The sequence below is a fragment of the Peromyscus eremicus genome, chromosome 1, assembly GCF_949786415.1.
Source record: "Peromyscus eremicus chromosome 1, PerEre_H2_v1, whole genome shotgun sequence".
Taxonomy (NCBI): Eukaryota; Metazoa; Chordata; class Mammalia; order Rodentia; family Cricetidae; genus Peromyscus; species Peromyscus eremicus.
Window position 1 is genome coordinate 89,840,743 of NC_081416.1, and position 26,631 is coordinate 89,867,373.

Genomic DNA, 26,631 nt, shown 5'->3' on the forward strand with positions numbered 1-26,631 from the left:
CAGGCCTCTGAGGCCCTCTTCTGGCCTCTGTGGACATTGCACTCCATGGTGCACAGACAAGTACATAGGTAAAACGCACATAAAATAAAAGTAAATAAATTTTTTAAAAAAGCATAAGGCAGTGGACTTAGTCTGTGTTGACCTGTGCCTTGAGGTGATGAGTGCTCTTTGTCCTCCCCACCCTGCAAGGCCAATGCCACTCTCAGACTCTAGACCCAGACCTCCACCCTCAGCTGCTGACCTGCCCTCTGTACCTGCTTCTCCTCTCAGAACCTTCTCCAGCTTCACGCCCCGGATCTCTGAGGTCCTCTGCTGCTCTTCCACCTCCTCTAGCTGTCTCTGGATGGCCTGCAAGACCAAGAGGGCATGCCATTGGAGGGCTCTGTATATGTGGATGCACAAGAGGGGGCTGAGCCTACTACTAGCTGTCACCATTTCATTGCCCCAATTCACTCAGCAGAGATGGTGAAGTTCCCCAGTTCTGGACCTTGGTACTCTAGTCCTTAGGATGAGCCACAGAGCACAGCATCTGTACATGTGTAGTTGACATCCACATAAGAGTCAAAACCGGCCTCTGACAAGGCCCATCACACTGGAGTCCTGGGAGAGAGGCTCCTGGGCTGGCCAGGGGATCCTCATGAGTCCTGGACTATGACCATGGGCTCAATGACCAGGGCTGTCTCTCAGCACAGGCTAGGGGTGTTTAGATTCTGTTTTGCAGGAATGAGCAGCTGGCACCTCCTGAGAGGGAGACCTGCCCATGGGGACCGGTGTTCCTTTTTGAGTCATCCTGAATCCCACCTTAGTGACAAATGGCTCCAGTCCTGCACCGCTGCTTCAGGCCCAAGGTGCTGCCGTGGCAGAAGAGCCTGTGGATCTGTTGTTATCCAGTTATGAAGGGGAATACCAGGTGCTGAACCCGTAAGGTTCACCACTCACACTCCATGGACCCCCTAAGCACTTGCTCAGTTTGGAGTACCTCATACTTCCTAACTGATGATTTACTCCAAGCATTGGTGCCCAAGCTGATCTGTCTCTGTCACAGATGAACAAAATGAAGCAGGTAGCATAAACATTGTCCCTCTCCAAGCCTAGTCTTGAAGAACAGTTGGGTTTGAGTGGGCACGTTTACTTTCCCTGCAAGCTGTTGCTCTCCTGGAGTGTCTTAGGATGGAAAGTTGAGCAAGGTCATTTTTTTTTTTCTAAGCTTTGTTCATCTCCATCAACTTTCCCTGATGTCAAGCACTGGGGAACCGGGAGGCAGGACAGTCCTTACACACTGCTGAACAGGAACAGTAAAGAACCATGAACCATCTGGGCAGGTGGCGCATCTGTCTGCTCCCCTCTTCCCATCACGCCCATCCTTCTAAATCTCCCCTGGAATCACAGGTGCAATGGGCAAGGCATCCCCAGCACCAAGAGACCCAAACAGGGGCATGAGCAGTCACCTGGCTCTTCTTGAGTATTCAAGCCAACAACATAAATTAGATGGGAATTCTGCTGCTAACTGCTTGCAATTTCATGCCCTCTGCTCTGCTGCTTTTGAAAGAGGGTTGTGTCCTTGATAAAGCCATCTATTTCTTCTTGCAGGTAAGGCCCAGGACTGCTAAGGAAGGGGGGCAGTTAGGTGACTTTATAACTGATGGTTGTGTGGTTACAGCTCTGAAGTTGTTCTGGAATAAAATGAATTGTCCCTAAATTCGTAAGTTGAGACCCTAACTCCCAGGGTGACTGTATTAGAGACAAGGTGTTTTAGGAGACCACTGTTTTAGATGCAGCCCTGATCTAACGGGCCTCCTACCTGTATGAGTAGAGGACGCTCTTCCTCCCCCGCCTCCCCCTCCCCTCTCCTCACACTTCAAAAAGACCCTGTGAGGATGCAGTGGGAAGGTGCTGTCTCTCAGCCAGGAACAGAGTCTTGGTGGACTTTCAGTCTGACGCGCCTTGATCTCCAGAAAAGAAATATCTGTTGTTTGAGCCACCCAGGCTGTGGTCTGTGGCTGTGGAAGCCCGAGCAGGTAAACAACGTGCTCATTCACCAAAGGGCCACTTCCCAGCCAAGGGTGCTACCATAGGCAGTGAAACCTTTAGAAGGTGGGCCTCACAGAAAGAAGCTATGTCACCGTGAGTGTGCCCTTGAAGGGCGTGTGAGGAACTCTTCTCTCTCTCACTGTCTCTGCTTCTGGAGCCATGAAGTAAACAGTTGCCTTCACTTTCTCTACACTCCCTGCCATGATATGCTACTTCCCCACAGGCCCAAAGCAATGGGGCCAACTGACCATGGATTAGCATGACTGACTCTATAAATCCAAACAAACCTTTCCTTTTCTAAAGTTAATTGTCTTGGGCATTTTGTTACAGTAGCAGAGAGCTGACTAGTGCACAAGACTACATGGCCATATAAAGGATTCAGTGGTGAAAGTAATAGAATGATATGTGCATTAACGGGCATGATTGTTCTAAGTTCTTATACACTAAAGTCCAACTGTTCTTCAAGACTAGGCTTGGAGAGGGACAATGTTTATGCTACCTGCTTCATTTTGTTCATCTGTGACAGAGACAGATCAGCTTGGGCACCAATGCTTGGAGTAAATCATCAGTTAGGAAGTGTGAGGTACTTATACTTTCAACTAATCCTAACATGGAGTCAGACCCCAGTAGCTACCAGTGTAGTAGAGATTCAGTCAAGGAGTTGCTGGATGACTTCTGCCCTTACTGAGGACATAGCCAAGGTCACTGCTTTGTGGGAGTAAGGGCTTATAATGGCCAAGGCCACAAGCCAGCCTCATTTTGCAGGACACAAACCTGAGCCTGGAAAGGTGACTGGGTTGGGAATAGTTCAACCTCCCGAGCTCCTCACTCCAGAGTCCTACTTGGGATTGGGCCAAGACTTTCAGAATGGCCTGGTTCTCAGTGGAGGGAGGCAGGCCTTTCCCTGGTCCATCTCCCCAAGTACAGATTGACTTCTGAAGGATTTCCCACCCATGCCCTGGGCACACCCTTCACATGTTTGCTTCCTGACCTGAGCCTTATGGAGTCTTTTCAATTCTTCTTGCTTAACCAACTGCTTCTCCAGCTTCCTTCTTCTTCTGGGTATCTTCTCCTATACAAACCCATGGAGAAGAAAAGCCAAGACTAAGAAAAGGGGTTAAAGTTTACAAAACCTCACCATCGCCTTCTGCCTTCTCCACGCGTGGCTCCAAGCCACTGCTGGGCTTCCAGCATTATGATATCCAACAGAACTTTCTACAATGATGACAATGACCTCTATTTGTACTATGTGAAATATGAATGCCACTATCCACACGTGGCACGGGAATTGAGCTGTGAATAAAAAAATTGAAGTTAAAATTTCATTTAACTTCATCATCATCATCATCATCATCATCATCATCATCAGCAACAGTATTATCCTTATTATTTTGAGATAGGGTCTCACGGTATAGCTCTGACTGGCCTAGAACTTGCTACATGGACCAGGATGTCTTTGAACTCACAGAGATCCATCTGCCTTTGCCTTCCAAGTGCTCCATCTCAGGGATGGAATTTCTTCTTCTAGAATTTGTAGAATCCTAAAGATCTTTTGGAGGAAATCTTGACTTTTACATCTCAGCCCAGACCCATCATTGTTCCTGGAGATAACCCCCAGGTAGACTGCTCCGGTTCTGAATTTAGCATGAGGACCCTCTGATAATCAGTGAGAGGTGCCTCCTGCCTGGAGATGATCTCACTCAGTTCACACGGAGACCTGGTTTGTTTATTTCATAAGCATCTCAGGAGCACCCATCACATGAACCCACGTTGTAAATCCTGGTATCTTTAGAGTGTTGTGTGTGTGCCAGACAATGAACTAATTACTTCCTGGTGTCTCCTCTGTTTCCCAGGTTGTATGTCTCCACAAACATGGATAACATAATTCAGAAAGACAACCTGCCCAAATTGACACAATTAATAACGGCACACAGGTGAACGTCTTCAGTACGCTTCGTTTCCCATAGGCAATACTGCCTTTCCTTTTGCCAGGCACTAGGTGATCAAGGACCCCTGCTCTGGGGTAGGACCTATAGCAGTGCCATTTTCCTCTAAATGGAGACAAGTGAGTCCAGATTCTCAGATTCTGTGTTCTGGTTAGGTTTTGGTTTTTTTTTTTGTTTTTTTTGTTTTTGTTTTTTTTTGTTTTTTTTTGTCAACTTGACACAAGCTGGGTCATCTGGGAAGAAGAGATCTCAACTGAGCAAATGCCTCCCTCAGATGCCCTGTACATAAGTCTGTAGAGCATTTTCTTGATTGATGACTGATATGGGCCCAGATCATTGTGAGCAGTGCCACTCCTGGGCAGTTGGTCCAGCCTAATGAAGCCATGGAGAGCAAGTCAATAAGCAGCATTCCTCCATGGCCTCTGCATCAGTTCCTATTTACATGTGCTGCCTTTAGCCCTTGTCCTGACTTCCCTTCGTGAGGGGCTGTAAGCTCTACGCTAAAATAAACCTTTTCCTCCCCAAGTTGTTTTTGGTCACGGTGTTCATCACAGCAGCAGAAAGCAAACGAGAACATCTGGAGAAGGGTAGACCACAACACCGCCACACAGTCTTCCCAAAGCATAGCTCTCCCCAAAGGGTTCAGAATGCAGCTCAGTGGCAGAGTGCTTGCTGAGCATGTGTGAGGTCCTGGGTTTGATTCTCAATACACACACACACACACACACACACACACACACACACACACACACACACACGCAATCTGTTCTTTCAGGAGTCAGTAGAACAGAGCACAAGGTTGGGGATAGAAAAAAGCAATTTGGTATCTTCTATTTAAAACATATTCTAGCAATGCTCAGGCACTCTTACACATGGGCTCTTTATTCTTTTTACAGCAATGGTGATGTTGTAGAGAGTCAAGGAGAGGAGCTAAAGGTGGCCAAGAAAAGAGCCAGTGCAGGAGGAGGGAAGAAACAAGGTTCAGCTGCCACAAGTCCCCTGCCTCAGACATCCTGCCTTCAGCTTCCTGGGCAGAGGTTCATCTGAGCAGGTTCTGTTGTGACCTAGTGGGGACATACCTGAATGTAACCAAAGAAACAGAGAACCCAGAGGCCATACCGCCTCCTTCCCACTAGAAGGCCTCCTGGAGGAGTGGGGCCCACTAGAAGGAGTCACATGGGTACACTTTACCACCTAGCTCTCTGAAGTGACACTAGCCATGTGCTAGGCCAGCAAGATGACAAGGAGCTGGTTGTGAGGTTTATCTGGGATATTATGGTCTTGCTACTTCCACATGCCAGTGCTAACCTATTCTTGCTCCATGAGTGTTAAGAAGATGGAGTTTGGGATCTGTCTCATTCGAGTGGAGAGTTAACTTAGGGTCATTTGAGGGGATGAGGGGCAATAAGGGACCCCCAGAAATCAATGTAACATAATTCACATACAATTAACTTCTGGTGAGGATTGAAGTTAACTTGAGAAGCTCACAATTTAAAAAAGAAAATTTCCTACCCCACCCCCACTGTGTGTGCACCCCCCCCCCCACTGTGTATGTGTGCTTGCACGGGCCTGAGTGTGTGAGCACTCACTTGCCCTAGGGAGTTGGAATCCCCCCTTGTGACTTGAACTGAAGCCAAAGCTTCCCTTGCTAGATATGGAAAAGTCAAGTGTGAGTGAATAAATTTGATTCTCTTCTTCCCTCCACTAGATCTTCTCAGCTGCAAAAATATAAACAGTACCAGAGCAGTGCATCGATCCTCTGCCTACCCCAGAGGCATGTGAGGACCAGCCATTCAGCATTCCACCCCCTTGAGTCCTAGGGGACAGGCTTCAGTCCCAAGCTTGGAGAAAACAGCAGTGAGGTTGGGTGGCCAACATTTGTCTCCGTGTATGTGATCTATAGACACAACTGCAGACATGCCACACTGTGTTTTCTCTGCATTCGTAGGAGAGATCTGGAAAGGGCTCTCTGGACATTAACATCCACTAAGAAGGGGGCTGGTTGCCTTCCCAGTGGCATGAAGGTTGTTCCTCTGACAGTAAGTGTCTGGGTGCATCTGCGTCTCTGCGCACCTGCAGGGTTCGTTTCATAGTTCTGATTAGAATAAACATAACATTTTCTGTGCAATCTGCCTCTAGTGCTTCTTAAATGAAGTTGTGCTTCCCTTGGGGAAATACACATCTGCTTGTTGAAATTTTTCAATGGTTTGCTTATTGGACCACATATTAAACCCACTTTAAGAACCGCACTCGCCAAATGGTTTCAAGTCAGTATGTCTTCTCTTCTCCTTCCTCCATTTGAGACGCTGAGGTTTTCTTTTTTCTTTCCTTTTTTTTTTAAAAGAAGACAGATTGGGGTGTTCCAGATAAAAAGAAGGGTGGTTTTCCGTTGCAATGTAGCCTGACCCTCATGAGCATCCTTGCAGCTGGAGCCCACATTGGCTCTGAAACCTGGATGGGAAATGAGCCCCAGTCAGCCAAGGCATTGTATGCTGTTCTAAGTGATGTTACCTTTGACCTGGAGGAAAGCCGGGAGTCAAAGTCTTCATCTGCAGAGGAGGAGGTGGCTGAAGAGGGAGAAGAGGTGGCCTCTGTCACTGGCGCTCCAAGGCCTGAAACAAGAACCAGAGAACTCACCAAACCGCGGGCTTCTTTTCCTGCTCCGTGCCTCACAGCTGCCTCCCTCCCCCCTCACCCCGTTTGCTTCCTCCTGCCCACCCCTCACTGCACCTGCCAGGAGCTTGGGAAAGCAGTACCTCAGGGCCACTGAAAAGTTGGCCCTCCACGTTAATTACATTTCTGGATCCCTGCCAAGAGCTCTGCCGCTCTCTTCTCACATTCAAAACAAAACCAAACAAAACAAGGTATTATGCAGAAATCAAGGAAGTCCTTAAACACCCTTTACAGGGCAGGATCCTTGCTTACAATGCTTTTGGATCAAAAATCTATTATGAAAATGCATATCTGAAGTTAGCTGAGTTACCTAAACGCTTGGGTAAGGTTCATTCTACAGAGTAATTGAATGCAAAGAAAAAAAAAAAAAAAGTCAGAGCCAGCTCTTAAACAAATCGCCCTTCTGCGGCTCGCAGCATCTGGCACCCATTTTTACTACACGACATCTGCTCAGTGTAAAAGAGCTGGCGTCAGAATGTCTGGTCATAGAAAAAAAAAAATCCCAAATGTAATCAGAAGCAAAAGGACTCTAAGCCTAAGGATTTTATCACATAGCCTCATGCAACATAAATATTTCATTAATTATGGCTAAACAAATGCCACTTTTATTTTCCCAACTTGCAGATATTATCACATCATGGAAGGGATGATTCAAATGCCAGGAAAAAAGCAGTTTAAGATAGGGATGGCCCAACAAAGCAGGACCCACGGGGAAGCTAAAGCTGAGGGGCCATGCCAGACTCCAAACATGAACTGGATGGCTGAGGACTGTAATGTGCCCATGTTGACCAAACACCTTTTTGTGATTTGGCTGGGGACCAGGTGTGACCGGGCTCCCAGGTGCTACAGGAGACTTTCATTTTTCCCAGCTAAAACATCTGCCTTTGCACGTACACCTGATAAAGTCTATGCCAATACCAGGATTAACCCATGCTGGTCACTGCACTGCAGAACCTACTAGAATTTAGTCATGGCAAACGGACTCTACAGTGGCAGCTTGTGTCTGCAGAGAACGATGGAGTGGGTGGAGAGAAAGGAGGGAAGCAATTCCAAGTCAGCTAACATCCTCTCCAGCCTCCCTATAATTTTCAACTATTCACCCCAGTGGGAGCAGCCAAGTGTTACAAAATAAGGGTAATTTTAACCTCCAGCAACACATTTACATACACTCTTATTCAGAGCAAAATAATACAAAACATGCATATAACAAGCCAGCCTCTCTGGGGAGGGAGTTTGCTGTTTTCCACTTTAATTTGCCAGATGGAAAAGCTCAGGTAAAGATAGAATCAGAGAGTGGCATCGTCGTCGTAGGAGGAGGCTGTGTTCTCTTTGGGCAGAGACTGCATCCTGCCTCAGCCACTAAATTACCACCGAGGGATCGAGCCACTGAGTGCTGAGGATAGAAGCTGGAGGGACCGACTTTATACCCTTGAGTTCTACTGTCATGATTCCTACGTGCAGAATCGCTGGGATGAGCAAACAAAGTCCCTGGCAGTATCTGGTATACGAGGAGTAGCTATTGGGAACGTTTTGACTTGTTTTATTCACTACTTTTCTCATTGCTGTGACCAAACATGTGACATGGAGCAGCCTGAGGGCTGGGGATGCAGCTCAGCTGATACATCACTTGTTTAGCATGCAGGAGGCTCTGGGTTAGATTCCCAGCACTGCACTTGGGAGATGGAGGCAGGAGGACCAGAAGTTCAAGGCCATCTTTGGCTACATAGGGAGTTTGAAGCCAGTCTGAGCTAGAGACTGTCTCAAAAAGAGGTGAGTTGAGAGAAGGGGGGTTTATTTTGGCTCACAATTTGAGGACATAGTCCATCATGGAAAGAAGGTGTGGTGGGGGAAGACTGCTCACTCACCTCTGAGTAGTGGGGAGCAGAGAGATGAATGCTGCCATGCATCCCTCTTTATTCCCTTTGTAATCAGTCTGCTAGTCCAGCCCATGACTAGTGCTCTCCACACTTAGGATAGGTCTTCACTCCTGTTACCCCTCTCTAAAAACATCCTGGCAGAGGACCCAAAGGGGCGTCTCCTGGGTGGTTCCACATCCAGTCAAGTTGACAACGAACATTAACATCACAACTATCTTCACTGTCTCCCTTGTTATCATTGACCCAATTAACAAGGTTTTTCACATTACTAAAACTGCCTAGTGGACCTTTATTTATGGGAGAAGTATAGCTATAAAGCTGAAACTTTTCTAATTTCAAAAAGTCACTATTTTTTGTAGCATTTCATTTGGAAACAGGAATGAAATGGCTTCTAAGCATATGCACCTCCTTAGGTAAGAAGGGCGATTAGCAGTTTAATGCCACTGAGTCTCTCTGCTCTTCAGTGGAGTACCAACAATCCTGAAGGTCACTTTTCATTTGCAATTTTTAAGAACCTTGCAGCATTGCCCGACTACACTTCGTTAGACTGACTGACTTTGGACCTGGCTTTCCACCAGGAAGCAGTAGAATTCAGGACACAGTATATGAAGCATCTTTTTCCAGATATTAGCCAACAGGCAGTACAGAAAAATATAAAAGACAAGAGCCCATACGGAAAGTCCTATGGCCATAGATGCTTCTGCCCTGAGGTCCTTCGCCGACCACAGTGCAGGCAGGAAAAACTCAAACAGGGCAAAATGGGTTCACTGAGTTGAAAGGCATTTCAGAGTTTGGCCAGGCAGAGGCAGCAGTAATGTGTAGGATGGAGCCCTGGAGAGGAGGGAATGCTGGGAAAAAAGAATGTTAGAAACCAGCGTAGAAGTCCATGTGCATCCACTGCTGAACAGGAATCCAAAGCTACATCAAAAGAAACTACCTGGTTGGGCATATAACTGCGGAGAAGTCGCAGGGTTAACAGTCTCTACAGCAGTGGTTCTCAACCTTCCTGATGCTGTGACACTTCAATACAGTTCCTCATGTTGTAGTGACCCCAACCATAAAATTATTTTCATTGCTACTTCATAACTGTAATTTTACTACTGTTATTAATCGTAATGTAATATTTTGGGAGCTAGAAGTTTGTCAAAGGGGTCATGACCCACAGGTTGAGAACCACTGCTCTAAAGCTTTCCTAGGTGTGAGATGCTTGTCCCTAGTCTGAGTAGCACAGACACCTGGGGCATTATTGAGATCACAGGAAACTTATACTTTATGAACAGGTATAGATTAGTGAAGAGTAATGCTTATCATAGACACACCTAACAAGGGTAAAGACAAGCCTTGGAAGGAATAGAGTTAGACTACTGCTTATTAAACATTCTTTATTCCCCACTTAACATTAAAAAAATAAAATCCAATCACTAAAAAAATAAAGTCCAATCACTTCTCAGCATAATATTCCTAAACTCTATCAGTTGGTAAACAATGACTAGGTGTACACACACACACACACACACACACACACGCACAAACACACACATTTAATAAGCAAGAGAAAAATCCATCAATAAAAACAGACCCAGAAATGACAGGTACAGTAAAATTAACAGGCAAGTATTTAAAATTATCATAAATGTGCTCAAGAAGTTTAAAAGTATGTTACCAAAATAACCTTGAGAACTGATAAATTTAGTAAAGTAGTGATATATAAAATTAACATTACTACGGTTAGCTCTTTTCCTCCCTCTTCCTATTCCCTTCTCTCCCCTCCTATTCTCTTCCTCCTCACCTCCCTCCCTCCTTCCTTCCTTTTGGCTTGGTGCTGAGATTTAAACCCAGGGAATTCTACATGCTAAGTTTGAGATCTACGGCAAAGTCACACCCTCAGCTCCAGCCAGCAGCATTTCTATCTACTTAGATGCAACTATATAAAATGAAATCACAGAAACCCACACAAGTGGAGAGTCTAATAAAATGCTGGTCACTAGAACTAACAGGTGAAGGTGGGGCCTGGGGAGATGTTCAAAGGATATGAAATTTCAGTTCAATAGGACCAAGATTAAGAGATCTATTCTATAGCATGGTGACGGCTAGTGTTGGAATGTAAAATGTCGGCCATAGGCCCCTGTGTTTGAACAGTTGATCCGAAGGTGCTTCAGAACCTCTAGGAGGTGGAGCCTACTTGGATGAAGAAAGCCAGTGGGGGATAGGCTTTGAATGCTACTGTGCGCTGTTTCTGGCTCAGTTTCTCTGCTTCTTGACTGTTGATATGATGAAAACGTCAGCCTCTGCCCCCACTACCTGGATAAAAGCTGGTCTGACAACCACGTGTTCCCTGCCATGAGACCGCTCAGTGAGTAAAGCAGACATGAGGACCGCAGTTTGTGTCCCCAGAACTCACATAAAGCCAGATGTACACATCTGCAATGCCAGTGCTCCCATTGTGAGACGGGAGGCAGAAACAAGGGAATCCTGGGAGGCTTGAAGGCCAGCTAGTCTGGAGTACACACACCCGAACAACTGCAAAACAGAGATCCTGGGGCTGGAGGGATGACTCGGCAGTTAAGAGCACAAGCTGATATTGCAAAGGACTTGGGTTTCATTCCCAGCACCCACAATAGCAGCACGTAACTGTCTATAACTCCAGTTCCAGAGAATCTGACACCCTCTTTGGGCACTGTATGCGCTTGGTCCACAGACATTTACATGCAAGCAAAGCACTCACACATATCAAATAAAATTAAAGTCTCAAAAAAGTGACCCTGTCTTAAACAAGGTAGAATGTGGGCACTCACAGGTCTGTATTCACACACATACTCATACATACAGCACACACACACACACACACACACACACACACAGACACACACACACACAGATAAATAAATTAAAAGTGAAGAAATATATATATGTGTGTATATATATATATATATATATATGTATATATATTTCTGTCCTCTTTTAGTAATTGGTAAAATAACCAAACCAATGTAAGAGTTCTTACTATGAGCATCACTGAATAACTGAAACACACTTCACATTATGGACACTTTACTCGACAACAAAATCCCATAGAAGAAAAACAACTTCCCCATCCACTCCATTGTGTATAGATACTACATTTTCTTTGTTTATTCATCTGTTTTCTGTTGTTGAGTTTTGTGTGTATCTGTATATATATATATATATATATATATATATATATATATATATATATATATAAACACACTGTATATATATGTGTGTGTGTATGTATGTACACATATCCACACCCACATATATGTGTCTGTGTATACATAATATGCGCACACACACCCCCACCCATTGGTTTAGTTTTGAGACAGGGTCTCAGTGTAGCCCAAGTTGGCCTCAACCTTTCAGTTCTCCTGCCCTAGTGCGAAGATTATGTCACCACACCAGGATCTCTCCTTCTGCAGTTGGGCACTTAGGCTGACTCTATAACTTGGCTGTTCTGAATAGTATGCAGTGTGCATGGGTGTGCTAACTTTGATTTTTTTCAGGTGTATAAGTAGGTGTGGTACACCTGGATGTTATGGCAGCTCCAGTTCCAGTGTTCAAGGGACCTTCATATCAAGTTTTACAGTAGCTGAACTAATTTATATTCCTGTAAACAGTACAGAAGGGTCTCTCAAGCTTGTCCCAACTCCATCCTCATTGGCTAGCATTTGTAGTTTCCTTGGTGACCTTGATGACAACCCTTCTGACTACGGTGAGATGGACTATTAGAGCAGTTTTGATTTGCATTTCCCTGATGGCTAAATATGTTGAACGTTTTTATGCATTTATTGGACATTCATCCTTCTACTATCCAGTTTATTTGCTCATTTATTGGTTAGATTATTTGTTGTTTGAGTGTTTAATTTTTTGAGTTCTTAATGAGTCTGCATATGAATCTCTAATCAGATGAGTGGTTGGCAAAGATTTTCTCCAGCTCTTTAGAATGCCTTTTCACTCTGTTAACAGTGCTTTTTTGCTATGCAGAAGCTTTCTAATCAGATGAATAAATTTATATTTATGCCAATGGATTAAGTTTCCAGCTATTTTTTCTTTGTTATCTTTTTTAGATTAAGTCTTACTGTGTAGCCCAGGCTGGCCTCAAACTCATACTCTTTTGGCTTTAGACTTACGAGTATTGGGATTACAGGCATGCACTATCACACCCAGCTACGTGCTTTTTAGATTTAAAGCAGATAAATGTACTATCTATTAAACATCTACTTCATGGGTCAGGAGAGATAGCCCAGGTAGGAACATTTGTTGCTCTTGCAGAGGATCCAGGTTTGACTGCAAGCACCGACACAACAGCTCACAACCATCTGTAATTCCAGTCCCAGGAGACCAAATACCCTCTTCTGGCCTCCACTGGCACCAGGCACGCACATGGTATACAGATCTACATGTAGGCAAAACCTGCATATACATAAAAAGTGAATAAATCTAAAAAATTAAATATATATATAATAAATGAAATTTTATGGTGTGTGATTTTAAAAGAATCCTTATATCTCAACTTACCTATGCTTATTCCAAACTTGGCTGCTAAGAAGTTCTCTTGTTAATCTATACAGATATTTGATTAGGGTGCAAAGAAGATAAATAATTAATTTCTTGAAAACTGATTTCCCTTAAAAATTAAAAAAAATTAAAAGATAAAAATGTAAAGAAAAACAGAATTTTTGAAAACTGGAAGTATTAGGGTAACGATTTGTTTAATGAGGTCAAACGAACATTCAGCAACGAAAGAAATCCTTGTCTGGGGAGACAGTTCAGTGGTAAGAACGCTGCTTGCTGTGCAAATGTGAGGAGGACTTGAGTTCAGATTCTACCGTAAAAAGCTGTGTGTGGCTGCACCCACTCCTGCAACCCGGCATTGTAGGGGAATGGACACGGGGGTCATGGGGGCTTTCATGCTACCAGCAGAATTCCAGGCTCTGTGAAAGACACTGTCTTAAAGGAATAAGAAATCAGGGAGTAATTGACCAGGACACCTAGCAACCTCTTCTAGCCTAGAGTGCACACACATGCATGTACACATGCACACATTTGCATACATACCACACACTCACATACCCACCTAAAAAAAAAAAGACATCAGACATGTGTTTAAATCATCCTTAAAGAAATACACTAAATGTTTGGCAAGGTGCAAAAACAACGTGTTCTGCTTTTTCCTATGTATTTCCGTACTGTTTGATTACTCTCTTTGATATATTAATTAAATAATGAACAACAACCAGATTTAAATATAAAAAGTCTCTATTTTCATTGGTAATCAAACATACAGAAAAGTGGTTAGTAATTCAAGGGAAACAAAAAGGTACATTTGTAAAAACGTCCAACCAGCACCATCCATACATTATAAATACATTCACCTACAAATATGTGTGTGTATATAAATATATTACATATATACTTATAAGTTAAATAATCAAATAATGGCTCATTAATTGACAATATTGCCACAAGAAAGAACATTCTTTTAAATCACATTTATATAGATTCTGTGGTCATTTGTATAATACCTAGAATATAAAGTTGATTTTTAAAATATGCAATTATATGTACATCAAAGTAAAAATGTTCACATAGTCACAGAGAAAAGAAAAGTGGTAGGATTATTGTTAATTTAACTTATTTTATAACATAATTTCAAGGTTGTTTTTTTTTTTTAGGATTTCTCTTACAAAATTTTCAAGTTTCTTTCATTTTTTTCCCCCAATTACATTCATTTCTTTGTGTATTGAGAGAGGGAGGGAGGTACCCATGAGGAGGCCACAAGACAACTTGGGAGAGTGGGGCCTGGGGATGGAACTCAGGTCATCAGGCCTGGCAGAGAGAGCCTTTAAGACCAGCTGAGCCATCACATCAGTCCCGACTTTTCCCACTTTCGTCAGAATGAGCTGGAGAAGTAAATCAAAATGCACAGCGCCTGTTTGTGAATCCACGGAGGCCGCTAACTGCTCAGCATGAACTCTACACTAGACTACTAAGAAAGCCACTTACGTGTGTCTCGCCCTGTAGAAGAAAGATGTGCCACCTGCCCCCAGGAGGTGCTGCCAAAGGGTTGTGCTGGCTTCTCCGAGGATGGGACTCTGTTCCTGGGTGGCCCCTTCTCCTTGGGGCTGTTAAAGAAGTCCCCAATATCCTTTCTCTGTTTGCATTCCTGGAGAAAACTCTCAAAGGATTTATCTTTGAGGCCAAGGGAGGGAACACACAAGGCTCTTTTCTTTGGAACTTGAGTGGCATCCTGTAAACTCACTTTCTCCAGGAGGGTAGGGACGTCTTCAATCTTGCTGCAGGGTGGTGGGGATGTGGCTGCAGAGAACTTGGATGAACGACTGGGCAGACTCCGGGTGCGGAGGATAGGGTCAGAAAAGCTAAGGTCTGAGGCCTGGGCAGTCTTAGAAGTTGGAGAAGCCAGAGAGAAGAAGGCTGAAGCCTTCTTGGCCATGTGTCTCCCTGGAGACTGCTGGTCCCCATCTTTATTGGAACTGGATTTCCGAAAACTAAAGGAGCGTGTGAAGGCATGTGGCTGGCCCCGAGGCAATGTTTTTGACTCCGGTTTAGGGCAGGTCTTCTTTCCACCTTCTGTATTGGGGAGCAGAGACTTTAGGATGGCATTTCTTATGAACCTCAGAGGAGACTTGGGTGGAGGCACTTCTCGTTCCCGGGGCGCCTTGACAGTTGGGGGACGCATCTCCTCTGGGGTGCCTGTCTGGGATAGTAGTTTCTCTTTCACTGCCTGAGGGAGGGTAGAGGATTTCAGGGTCCGGCCTCTGCCATTCTCAGCTCTTTCCTGGGAGAGTCGCTCCCCAGCCTTGTGCTCAGGGGTAGAATCACTCCAGTCTAGCAACATGGTTTTCTGCTCCTGTGTGAGGACTAATTTCTTCAAACCCAACTTCCTTTCTTCAGACAGCTCTGGGCCACCTGTCTGTCCCCTCCTGGGTCTCTCCTTCAGTTCTCTTGGGTTCCCTGCAGCCCCAAGAGCTAGGTTTTGCAGCGTGCTGGGATGGTAGCACTATGGGCATGGTGCTCCCAGCATCAGGGGGCCCAGAGTCGGGTTGAAGCTTTGTACATGCTTTTGGTGCTCCCAAGAGGAGCCAGTGCTCCTTGCAGTCCTCTGAAGCCATTTCCACAGGGCTGCTGAGGTCTTCTCCACTGGGGCTCCCCAGGCCTGTGCTCTCCAGCATGGGGCCATGAGGCAGATAGAGAGGCACTTCCTTTAAGATCCCTTGAGCCCTGGCACGTCTCAGGTAGAGTGGAATAGGGCTAAAATCACCTCTGGAGACTGGCAGGGAGTGGAGGCTGTAAGCTGGCACCTACAGGGGATGGGCAGAAATACCAGTTATTAAAGCTCCCAGTGTTTATTTCTATGGGGAAGGTGAGTGTCCATGCATGTATCACTTTCTCCCTTTCTCCTGCTCTTAGATACTCAAAGTCAGAGGAGGTTTCAGAAAGCTCCTTCTTTGTTCCAAGCGGCCGTTAGGAATTTGCTGGCATCTACCTACAGTCCCCAAATATGTTCTAATCAAAGACCATTAAAGGCTCTAGAATAAGTGGAGAAAAAGCCAGATGGGAAAGCCTAGGCATGGCTGCTGCTCTTGACAAGCTCCTGAGCACTAAACATAGGTAGGGTGGGGTGGGTTCCTCATGGTTTGTTCAAATACTGCCTTTACTAAAGGGGACCTTCTTCCCATAGGTATACTTTGCTGACATCCAAGAAGTCAGTTTCTCCAACCCATGGTTCGTGGGCTGTCTAGGTAAGGAGTTACAGTTCTTCTTCTTAGCTGAAGTATTGGTAGTGAAGCCTTTGGGACTTTCTGAGAGCCTTTCTAAATGTTCACTTCGCGCCATTGTAGAATCAATGTTTCAAGCATGTGGGAACTTGGAAGAACATGAGTGGACTCTACAAAGAGTGGCAATGTCCTGCCAAGACTCCTGGTGCCTGAGGGGCAGGCCACAGGTCACAGGGCCTCAAAAGAGTACACACATTTTTTTCTGTCTTGAAGACTCCACCGAGTCTAGCACAGTCCTAGCAGGTTACAGAGACCGAAGGATGCACGTGAAAAGAAAGAATCCTGCCATCCATTGCCGTGGTGATGCTTTCTATTCTAGACAGATACTGCTCTCATGGTCCTTGGATGCTACTGAGACCACCCTTATTTCTGGGCCTATCATCCTTTGGCTGTTCTTCCCTGGGTGAACTTCCTCAGGGGCATATGCACTATGCCCATCTCCCACACAATGCTGAAGGGGGTGACTTTGTTCATGAGAGTGGCCCAGGAGGGGCAAAATGAGTTTTTTATGAAAGACACATGTAAAGAGTATCCAGAGGCCCACAGCAGAGCCTGTCTCTGCCCTAGCTTTGCACGTGAAAGGGACCTGTGAGCACTTAGAATCCAGAATTAAGTATGGTGGTAGTGAGGAGCATGGAAAGTCGGCATTCCCATGGCTTGTGCAGAGCCCTTGAGAGCACTTACCCGAGGAGAGGAGAAATTCTCTGAAGTGTGCCCAGGTACACTGGCTGAGGAAAAGGAAGATGGCAGAGAAGATGAAGAAGATAAAGATGGAGGAGGAGGAGGAGGCTCCTTTGGAGGCGATGGTGCTCTTTTGTTCATGGATGTTGAATCTACGAAGGAAACAACACACTCCATAGTTGCCTTGTTTTTAGCACAAAAAAGAGAAGACCGTGGGTGGATCTTCAGTTTAGGAAGGAAGATGCTGGGGATGGACTCAGAGGTAGGGCCCTAGTGCCCACAGCTTGGGACTTGGCAGCAGGGTTCTGGAGGAGAAGTCATGGGAGTCAGTGTTTCCGACTTCCATAAGACTGCTCCTGGGAGATGTGAGCCCAAGCCACAGAGTGCTTTTTGGAGACGGACATTTACTGCAAACGTTTCCCTGAAGTCATGGTGGTCAGGAGCTGGGATTGCACTAAATCTGTCTGTCAATAAACCATCTGAGGTTTCTTTCCACAAGATGTCAGACCATTAGTTGTGGGCATGGACAGGATAGATGCTTAGTCCTAATGAAATGGGTTCTCCCTCGCCTGTGTGTGCCGCTGAGGGGCTCTCAGACAAGGTGGTTAGCTTGAGATCTTCTGGGAACCCAAGGGAGGGAGGTTACACCCATATCAATGGTTCGAATCACACAGAATTAATGGGTCCTTGCCAAACTTCTGTGGCTCAGGGAACAGACAGGAAGCAGTGTGTCTGTTCAGAGATGCATGAGAAAGGAGTGAGGCTGGCCTCTGGGGAGGAGCCCAGTTCTGAACTGTGGGCAGCTGAAATCATCTGGTCCCGCAAGAGCAGGATTCTAACAGTGCAGCCTGGGAAGTCATTCAGACCCATGTTTTGCTGACACTTCCTGTCCCTCGTCACTTCTTCTTCCCCTCCAACTTGGTAACCTTCAATCTGCAATGTCAAGTATTTTATCTCCAGACGGGAACATTTCAGATAACTTGTACACAGTCTTTCACGGGCATGTTCTGTGCTTCATCCCCAGGCCACCACAAAGCACTGCAGCCCACAGCAGTCTTCCCTAGGCACATCCTGGGACTGTGGATCTCACTACCTGGTTCTCTCATCCAGTACCTCAACTCCCTGCTTCCTGTGGCTCAGGTGGGCCATTCAGATTTCCCTTTGGTGTGTCCAATCTACAGGTTCTATACATCTACATTTCTTAGTTCAACCCAATTCTCAGGCCTCAGTTCCCCCAAAGCTCTAGGTGATAGGCACCTGCTCAGGTACTCAAACTATGCTTTTGTTACCCTGAGCAAATTCAAGGAACTTAATGACACCGAGTCAGGGAGCTCTGGGGACACAAGTCTGGAAGAAAAGCCATGCCTAAGTTCCCTCCACTCAAGAAGAGTTCCACACATCTTCCAGGGGGACACTGGTGGACTTTTAGTATGCTTTTTGCTCTCCTCACACAAAGGCAAACGTGTTAGGCAGTACAGGCCATGCCAGGCATAGGCTCTGAAAAGATGGCTCTGTGCACGTGTGGTCCATGAGCTTCTACAGGGTACCCCACCCCTGCCTCACAGTGTTTCTGAGGGAAAAGGTAACTGCAGGAAACAGCTGCTGTGAAGGTGGGCAAGGAGGAGATCCTGGAAGAAAGACTATCAGCTGCCAGGAGCTGAGCAGGGGAGCGCTGGCCTCCATCCCATCCCCTGCACCCCAGCTCAGCCCACAACATGATGGTTCGAGCCTAAAAAGGCAAAACTTATGAGTCAGTTGCTGTCTTGCTTCCTGCCCCCAGCTGCTAAATTCCTGCCAAATTCCTTCTCCCCCTCTTCTTCGCCCCCTCACTCTCTTCTCCCTGCCATCCTCTGAATCAGCCTCCTTAAGTAGCCTCAAAAGTCCCCTCAGCTCCACAGACTGTCCCTTTGTTCCTCTGAGGAGTCACAGGGGACCTTGTGACACGGGACCAGGGATACCTTGTGATACAAGCTAGACAGAAAAGTCTTGGGATCTACAAGGTTGTGACCCAAAAGTTGTCTCCTTCTTTCTCTGATCCCAGGCCCCATCCTTATGGTGGAGTCTCTGGCTACAAGGTCCTTCTGTATTATCTTAAAGACAGAACTTGTGGAAGGCTTGAGAAATGGAGACATGGAGGCCCAGTCTCTCCTTTGTCCTTGGGCCAAGTCCTTGCCCAAGGGCCAGGCCTGACTCCAGGAAGGGAAAGAAAGGCCAGCGAGGGGCTGAGAGATGGGAAATCTCTCCTGTGAGACGAGTAACGTCTTCTAGCTCCTCTGAAAGATGATAAACTGGGGACCTCAGGACATTTAAAACTGTTCACATTTACAACTGATGTGAGCAAGTTGCTTACCTCCAGAGTCCTCATGCAAAAAGTACACGTTACCATGCGGACAAATGCTAGCTTAGTACAAATCACGCTCACCTCCCTCCTCTTGCACACAAGCCATCACAGAGACACCGAGAGACCTGCCGTCTGTTTCAGAGGGAATGAGACACCCAGACCAGGCAGGCTTTCTCTAACTCTTGGCCTAGGAATTCATTCTTTGTCTACTTAGATCCTCCTCTCCAGTGCGTGCCCAGGCACTCTCGGATGGCCCAGCCAGGCTACTTTGTCCTCTGTAGGGCACAGGATCTGAGTGCTGCTGGTTCTCAGGTTCTTTTGGATCAAAGGGGTTGATAAGCAGACCTGGGCCATCATTACAGCCTCTGTACCCATTGGTGAAATTCCTTGTGCTACCTCCTCTTGGCTTTGCTGGCAATGGTGGCCTTTCCCCTGATGGTGGAGGTCACACTAAGCATGTTCAGCTTGGAAAGGATGCCTGTGTCCTATCTCCTATTAACTGACAAACCTTCTTTGGGGGCATAGGGGTTCTTGATTTTGGGGATTGTCATGAGGATTGGGATTCCTGGTGCCCCTGCTTTCCAGAATTTGGAGGCTATGAAGGATTCAGTCTTCTCAAAGTCTTGGAGTGCCCTCTAGGGGCAGAAGCTTGCAAGTCTGAACCCATACGCTGTTTCATTGTGCCTAATCCAACCAACTTTGCAGCTCCCTTCCTTCCTTCCTTCCTTCCTTCCCTTCTTCCTTCCTTCCTTCCTTCCTTCCTTCCTTCCTTCCTTCCTTCCTTCCTTCCTTCCTTCCTCCCTCTCTCCTACTCATAAACAAGAACTCCTATGGACCAGACATTGCTAGGCCACAGAAACAACAGGGTCAAGCCCTGCTCACACCCAGCGTCACTGTGTACTTAAGACCCACACCCTATATTCATTAATAACTGAACACTGAAGTCTCCGGGTCGGTCCCCAAACCCCACCTCTGAGCAACAATTGTCTTGTTTTCTAGAATCCCTGGCCCTGCTGTTTGCCAGTCTCCTATCTCACTCCATGCTGGGAGCTTGCTGAGGACAGACTGAGCTCCCTGACACTGGTGATACTCAGAAATGTTGGGATAGCCTCAGCACCCAGGAGGATCGGCCTGAGTGCTTCTGAACCTCTAGGCACAGGGTGAGAAGACTCCTGTGTGCTCTCACGTTCGCCACCCGGGGGAGCTCAGATGAGTCAGCTGTCATTTCAGCTTATCCCCAGGTATGCAGATCTGGTCTAGCTCCAAAGGTGGCCCCTGTCCTAGGGAGACATAATGAGAGGCGATGAGTCTGGGGGTTGATGGGAAATGACTCACTGGCCGGGAATCAGGCTGACTCAGAAAGAGGGAGAGTTAGGACTTCTGCCCAAGGCCTCCCTGGGGTCAGCCTTGGGCAGAGTGAGGCTGGAGAGGGAACACGGATACAAAGGGAGCCAGGAGGGGGTGATGGGCTCACATCAGGATGGAGCCCCAGCTTCTCACTCAAGGGTTCTGGGAGAGAATTCTGGTGCTGTGTGACTATGTGTGCATGGTCAGTATACCTCTTGTGGGAGCCCTGGAACTCACCAGGGGCCAAGACCTGCTTAGAAGAAACAAACTCTGTGTGTGTATGTGTGTGTGTGTGTGTGTGTGTGTGTGTGTGTGTGTGTGCAAATTTCCGAGTGTTTATACTCATGTTCTAGTGCAAGCTGCTACCTTCATGCCTTGGCCACAATGACACGGAGCCAAAAGGGGATCTAGTCTAGTTCCTGGGACAGAACCAAGCGCCTGGCTCTCAGTCTCTCCTCCTCTTTCTCATTTCAAACTTGGAGCTCATGGCTGAGAGGGCTCTGTTCTGGTGAAAGTATAGACACTGGGATTTCAGAGTGGAGAGAGGGGCCTGGGGAGGTCCCAGATCCCTTGGCAAATGCTTCTAGTTAGCAGTCAAGCTAATGGTTTTTCTAGCCCTCATATCCCAGGCTATGCCAGAGAAGATACCATGTAAGGAATGAGAGCAGCGCCTCCCCATCCCTGGACCCCCCTTCCCCCACCGCCCCCTGCATGACTCACTGGACGGGAATTTTCTTCTCCAGTTCTGGTATTTGCTTGGAGCTGGAGACTGGAGGCTGTGGGTCCTTTGCAGAGCTGTGGTGGAAAACAGAAAGGGGCAGGGAAGATGGAGTAGAGTCTGTTAGTGTGCAGAAGAATTTGTTTCCTGTGGCGTTCTCACCAAAAGTTAGCAGGCAAACACTTAGGACGGACAGACACTTCCTCTTAACACACTGTACTTCTCTGACCCCATCCTACTTTCCCTCCCTCCCCCCTCCCTCCCTCCCTCCCTCCTTCATTCTTCATCAGATAATTATACAGGAAGCTGGGCAGATGGTTCAGGAGATAACCTGAGTTTGATCCCTGAAACCCAAATAAAAATCTGGGAGCAGGAGAGATGGTCCTCCACAGGGAAGAGCACATCAATTGGTTGTCCATTGCTAAATGGTCAGCCCTGAAAACATACATACAAGTGACATTATATAATATATATATTATATAAACTCAGTAGGTTATATTTATGAATATATGTGTACGTACAAATACTTCTATGCATGCTAAAACAATTAATGGAAGAAGAGGCCATGAATTTGAAGGAGGGCGGGGAAGGGTATATAGAAGGGTTTGGAGGGAGGAAAGGGAAGGGAGAAATGTAATTAAATTACAATCTCAAAAAAAAAAAAACCCCAAAACCCCAATCTGCCGTAGAGACGTGCATCTATTGTAGCGCCCCACAGTGAGATGGTGGCAGACAGAGACTCGGTGGAATGCTCACAGCCCAGCTGGTCTGCAGTATACTGTATGGAAACAATACGAGAAACCCTGTCTCAATAGAGTAGCAGGTGAGAATTCCTGAAAGTTGGGTTCCCAATGGAAGCATGTTTGCAGGACCCTGTGTGTTTCTCCTCTGCCTGGCGGGGCCTGGAGCACAGGCATTGGCCGTTCTGAATCTGAGAACAGGCGTGGGATCCAAATGCTTCCTGTTCCCACACTGAACTCTAATGCTCAGGCCCCTGTGTTTCCTTCAGAGAGAAAGGAGGGGCGTGCGTGCACATCTGAGGGGCAGAAGATGGAACTAGGAGGGGAAAAAAAAAGACACCCATGGGAGGGGTCTGGGTGTGGGAGAAGGGGTGGAGAAGGTTTGAACACAGAGCTCTCTGAATCCAAGACCTGACCAGTGAGTGCTCTCTCATCTCACCCAGACATTTCACCCCTGCCCTTATGAGCAGACCCTCAGCACTGCCATGCCAGCCACTACCTTGGGTTTCCTTTCTCAGGACAAGATCCTTCAGCTCCTTAGAGTCTCTGCGTTACACTGTGGGATGGTGGAACTGATGGCCCAGAGGTACCACTGGTAGAAATAGGGCACTCAGGCACAATTTTACCACGGCAGGAACAATAGTGAGGTCACAATATAACTGGAGTCCTAGGTCAGAGGCCTGACTCCCCAGCTGATGGTTGGAGTGAGAAATGTCCCCACAGGCTCAGGTTCGTGAACACCTGCTCCCCGGTTAGTGACCCTGGAGGAGGTGTGTCGTTGAGAGGGGTGGGCTTTGGGAATACATAACCTCACTCTACTTTTGGTGTACTTTCTGCTTCCTGTTTGCCATTGAAGACATGAGCTCTCAGCGTCTCGCTCCGGCCACCGTGCCTGCCTCATGCTGCCACGCCTCCCTGCCGTGCTGGACTCTCATCCCTCCAGAACCGAAGGCCCAAATAAACCCTTCCTTCTCTAAGTTGTCCTGGCCATGGTGGTTTACCTCACACAGGTTCCCACATGTCAAGCTTGTCCCAGAGAAAATGAGCAGAAATCATGGTGGAAATGCAGGGAAGGGTTTTAAAGGGAGTAGAAAGTGAGCGTTTGAGCCCATCTGTGGGGCACTGGCATGAGCTCTGGGCTTATAGGCCAAGAACTGGGTCAGGAGGCAAGAGGTCAAAGCTGAGGTGTGGTCTGGTTAATCAGTGCTTTATTCTGGCTGTGCACAGTGAGGAGAAGCAGTCCTTTTGATGAGCTCGGCTTGGGGGTGGGGGCGGGGGGCTTGTGTAATCTCATCATGGGATGACCCGCTTGCCAGGCTCTGCTGGTCTGTTCTCTAAGAGGTGACGGTAGGTTTAGGGCAATGACTGAAAACTTTTGGGACCTGGAACAGGATGTTATAATGGCTAAAAGTAAATCCAGCATTGCTCTGATCTGTGTGCCTTCATGAAGCCATGGGGGGTGGGGTAAGGTAGGGCAGGTGTCACTTGGTGTGACACAGCCACTCCTGGAGTGATTAACATGCAGTGGTCTGGCCCAAAGTTTGGACAAAGACAGATGCAAACTCGAATAGAAAAGCCAGATGCTTACCTTGCTCTGTATTACCCCATGGGCCCAAGTGAGGAGCAGTGTTTTTTTTCTTTTACTGTTGAGATTATAATTACATCATTTTTCCTTTCCCTCTGGGCCCTCCCATATACCTCTCCTTCCTTGCTTTCTAATTCATGGCCTTTTCCTTCATTATTGTTGCATGCATATATGTATGTGTATGTGCATATACTCCTAACTATAACCGGCTCTGTCTGTGTATTGTTACCCGGATGTGTGTTTTCAGGGCTGACCATTCGGTATTGGACCACCAGTTCATGTGTTCTTCCCTGGGGGGGGGGGGGCTGCCCCTCCCACTCTCGGCATTCCTTAGTTGACTACAGTTCTTTGTGTAAGGCTGAGGTCACATAGGCTTGCTCCTGTCCACTCTGGCACATCTGGTGTTGTCCTTGTTCAGCTCATGTTTAGTCAGTCACGGTGGTGAGACTTTACGGGTGTAGCATCTGCCATGACCAGGAGACAATCTCACAGCAAACTTCCAGGTCCTCTGGCTCTTTCAGTCTTTTTGCCCCCCTCTGGAGCTATCACTTTTAGCAAAAGAAACTCGCTCTCCCTCTACTCCCCTCTCTCTTTTCGTTCCCTTCCTTTCTGTTTTGAAGTGGTCTCACTGTGCAGCACTGACCGGCCTGGATCTTGCTGTGCTTACCAGGCTGAGCTCAGGTTAGCAACGACTCTCCTCCCTCTGTTTTCCGAGTGCTGGGATTACGGGTGTGCACACTCACATCTTTCCCGAGTGCTGGGATTATGGGTGTGCACACTCACATCTTTCCCAAGTGCTGGGATTACGAGTGTGCACACTCATCTTTCCCAAGTGCTGGGATTACAAATGTGCACACTTGAATCTGGAAAAGAAATTTCTAGCCAGGCGGTGGTGGCGCATGCCTTTAATCCCAGTGCTCAGGAGGCAGAGGCAGGCGGATCTTTGTGAGTTCAAGGCCAGCCTGGTCTACAGAGCAAGATCCAGGAAAGGCGCAAAGCTACACAGAGAAACCCTGTCTCGAAAAACAAACAAACAAAAAACAAAAAACAAAAATAAATAAATAAATAAATAAATAAATAAATAAATAAATAAATAAATGTCTAAGCAGCTTGTACAGCCATGATTTACCTAGCAGTGTCCAACACAGCTTGTGCTCTATGTGTACCTATCAACTTTGTATAAAGTTGGTTATTTTCTTTTTAAATGTGTATGACTGTTTGCCTGCATGTATGTCTGTGTACCATGTGCATGCCTGGTGCCCTCAGAGGCCAGAAGAGTATGTCAGATTCCCTGGAGCTGGAGTTACAGGCTGTCATGAGCCAGTATGCGGGTACTGGGAACCGAACTTGGGTCCTCTGCAAGGGTAACAAGGGCTCTTCTGAGTCACCTCTCCAGCCCCACTTTGTATTAATTTTCAAGGAGTGCTTTTGGAGCTCACAGTACACAGCCTGTCTGGGAAAAGGAGTAGAGGGCAAGCAGTTAGCCAGATGCTTTTGATCTGGTTTTATTGTTACACACTAGCCAGTGTTCTCCTGTCCTACAGCTGCCTCAAATGACTGCTGACAGATGGAGAATACCAACTTGTTTAGGCTGGAACAACTTGGGGACAGGTTGTCCTCTTAAACCATATTAGTTTCTGCCCATGAACCTGATGAATTAGATAGCTCCACTTAGTTGCTTTGGGCATGCACCACAGCTACTTCATTGAGGCATGCCGGGAAGCTGCCCTGCTGTGATGTCTAAAGCACAGCTGACCTGCATCCAGGCCTTTGGGATTCTTTTACCAAATGCAGACACTCGATTTGGCTTTAGGCCCACTGAGCCTGGCTCTCGGGTGTTGGGGATCTGGGACTATGCCTTTTACTCAGGATTTATACAAACCACTGAATGGGGTTCTTAAGCTTTGGATTTTAAGTGTCCCCAAAGGGCTACTGTGTTGAAAGCTTGGTCCTTAGCCTGTGGTGCTGGGGAAGGTGGTGGAAGCTTTAGGAGTTGGGTCTAGTGGAAGGAAATTAGGTCACTGGGCTTGTAGCCTTGAAGGAACACAAGGACCCTTGCTCCTGCCTGGTTTTTCACTTCTGAGATTCTACTAGGCGAGCAGTTTTCTTCTTTGGAATATGCTGCCCCACCAAAGGCCCAAAGGCAGCCGGGCCAAGAGAGCAGGAGCCACAGCAAGCCAGAGTCTATCTCAGGCATTTTCTCACTGCAGTGGAAAGTTGAGTAAGACACAGATAGTTTAAATGAGTGTTTTCTAGAATTTTCATAACACAAGGGTTTATGTTGCTTCACACCCTCATCTTGGGAAGGGTCTATGTTGAAGAACTTGGAGGGTCTGCAAGGTTGCTTGGCATGCTAAGGCAGTCCTGGCAATCTCTTGCTAAGTGGTGGGAAAATGCACTAACAGAAGAAAGGACCATTAGAGCCACTGCCCTTTTACATTTACTCTTTTGTTGTAAGAGGATAAAACCAGAGACAACCAAATAGAAATGATGTCGAGAGAGAGAGAGAGAGAGAGAGAGAGAGAGAGAGAGAGAGAGAGAGAGAGAGAGAGGGTTTTGTCTCCCCTGGAGCTGTTGTGGATAGCACTGCTGTGGTCGTGGCTGTACAGACCAGGAGTCTTGAAAACAGTATCCGCCTCCTCTGAAACCACCAGGAGGCAGTGATGCAGGTGAGCACTGTGGCTGGTGAACCCCCATGAGATCCACTAGCGGGGTTTGTCCTGTGCTGTTTGGGAAAGTGATGGGCTTACTTCATCACCAGGATGCACGGCAGTGCAAACTGTCTAAAGGGGGAGAGATTAGGCATCGAGGTTTTAGAGGGGTCACTCCACAGTCAGCTGGGTCCATTGCTATGGGCCTCTGGGGAGGCAGAGCA

General features: G+C 46.8%; 1 protein-coding gene across 1 annotated transcript in view; it reads right to left on the minus strand.

Moving 5' to 3' along the window:
- Positions 1-26,631, minus strand: part of Mical2 (microtubule associated monooxygenase, calponin and LIM domain containing 2) — a 189,961-nt gene that overhangs the window by 14,102 nt on the left and 149,228 nt on the right. The window contains 7 exon segments of the mRNA XM_059268759.1: positions 255-348; positions 3,023-3,103; positions 6,489-6,589; positions 14,552-15,563; positions 15,565-15,867; positions 17,029-17,177; positions 21,434-21,508. Of these exon segments, the coding sequence (XP_059124742.1) occupies positions 255-348; positions 3,023-3,103; positions 6,489-6,589; positions 14,552-15,563; positions 15,565-15,867; positions 17,029-17,177; positions 21,434-21,508 (1,815 nt within the window).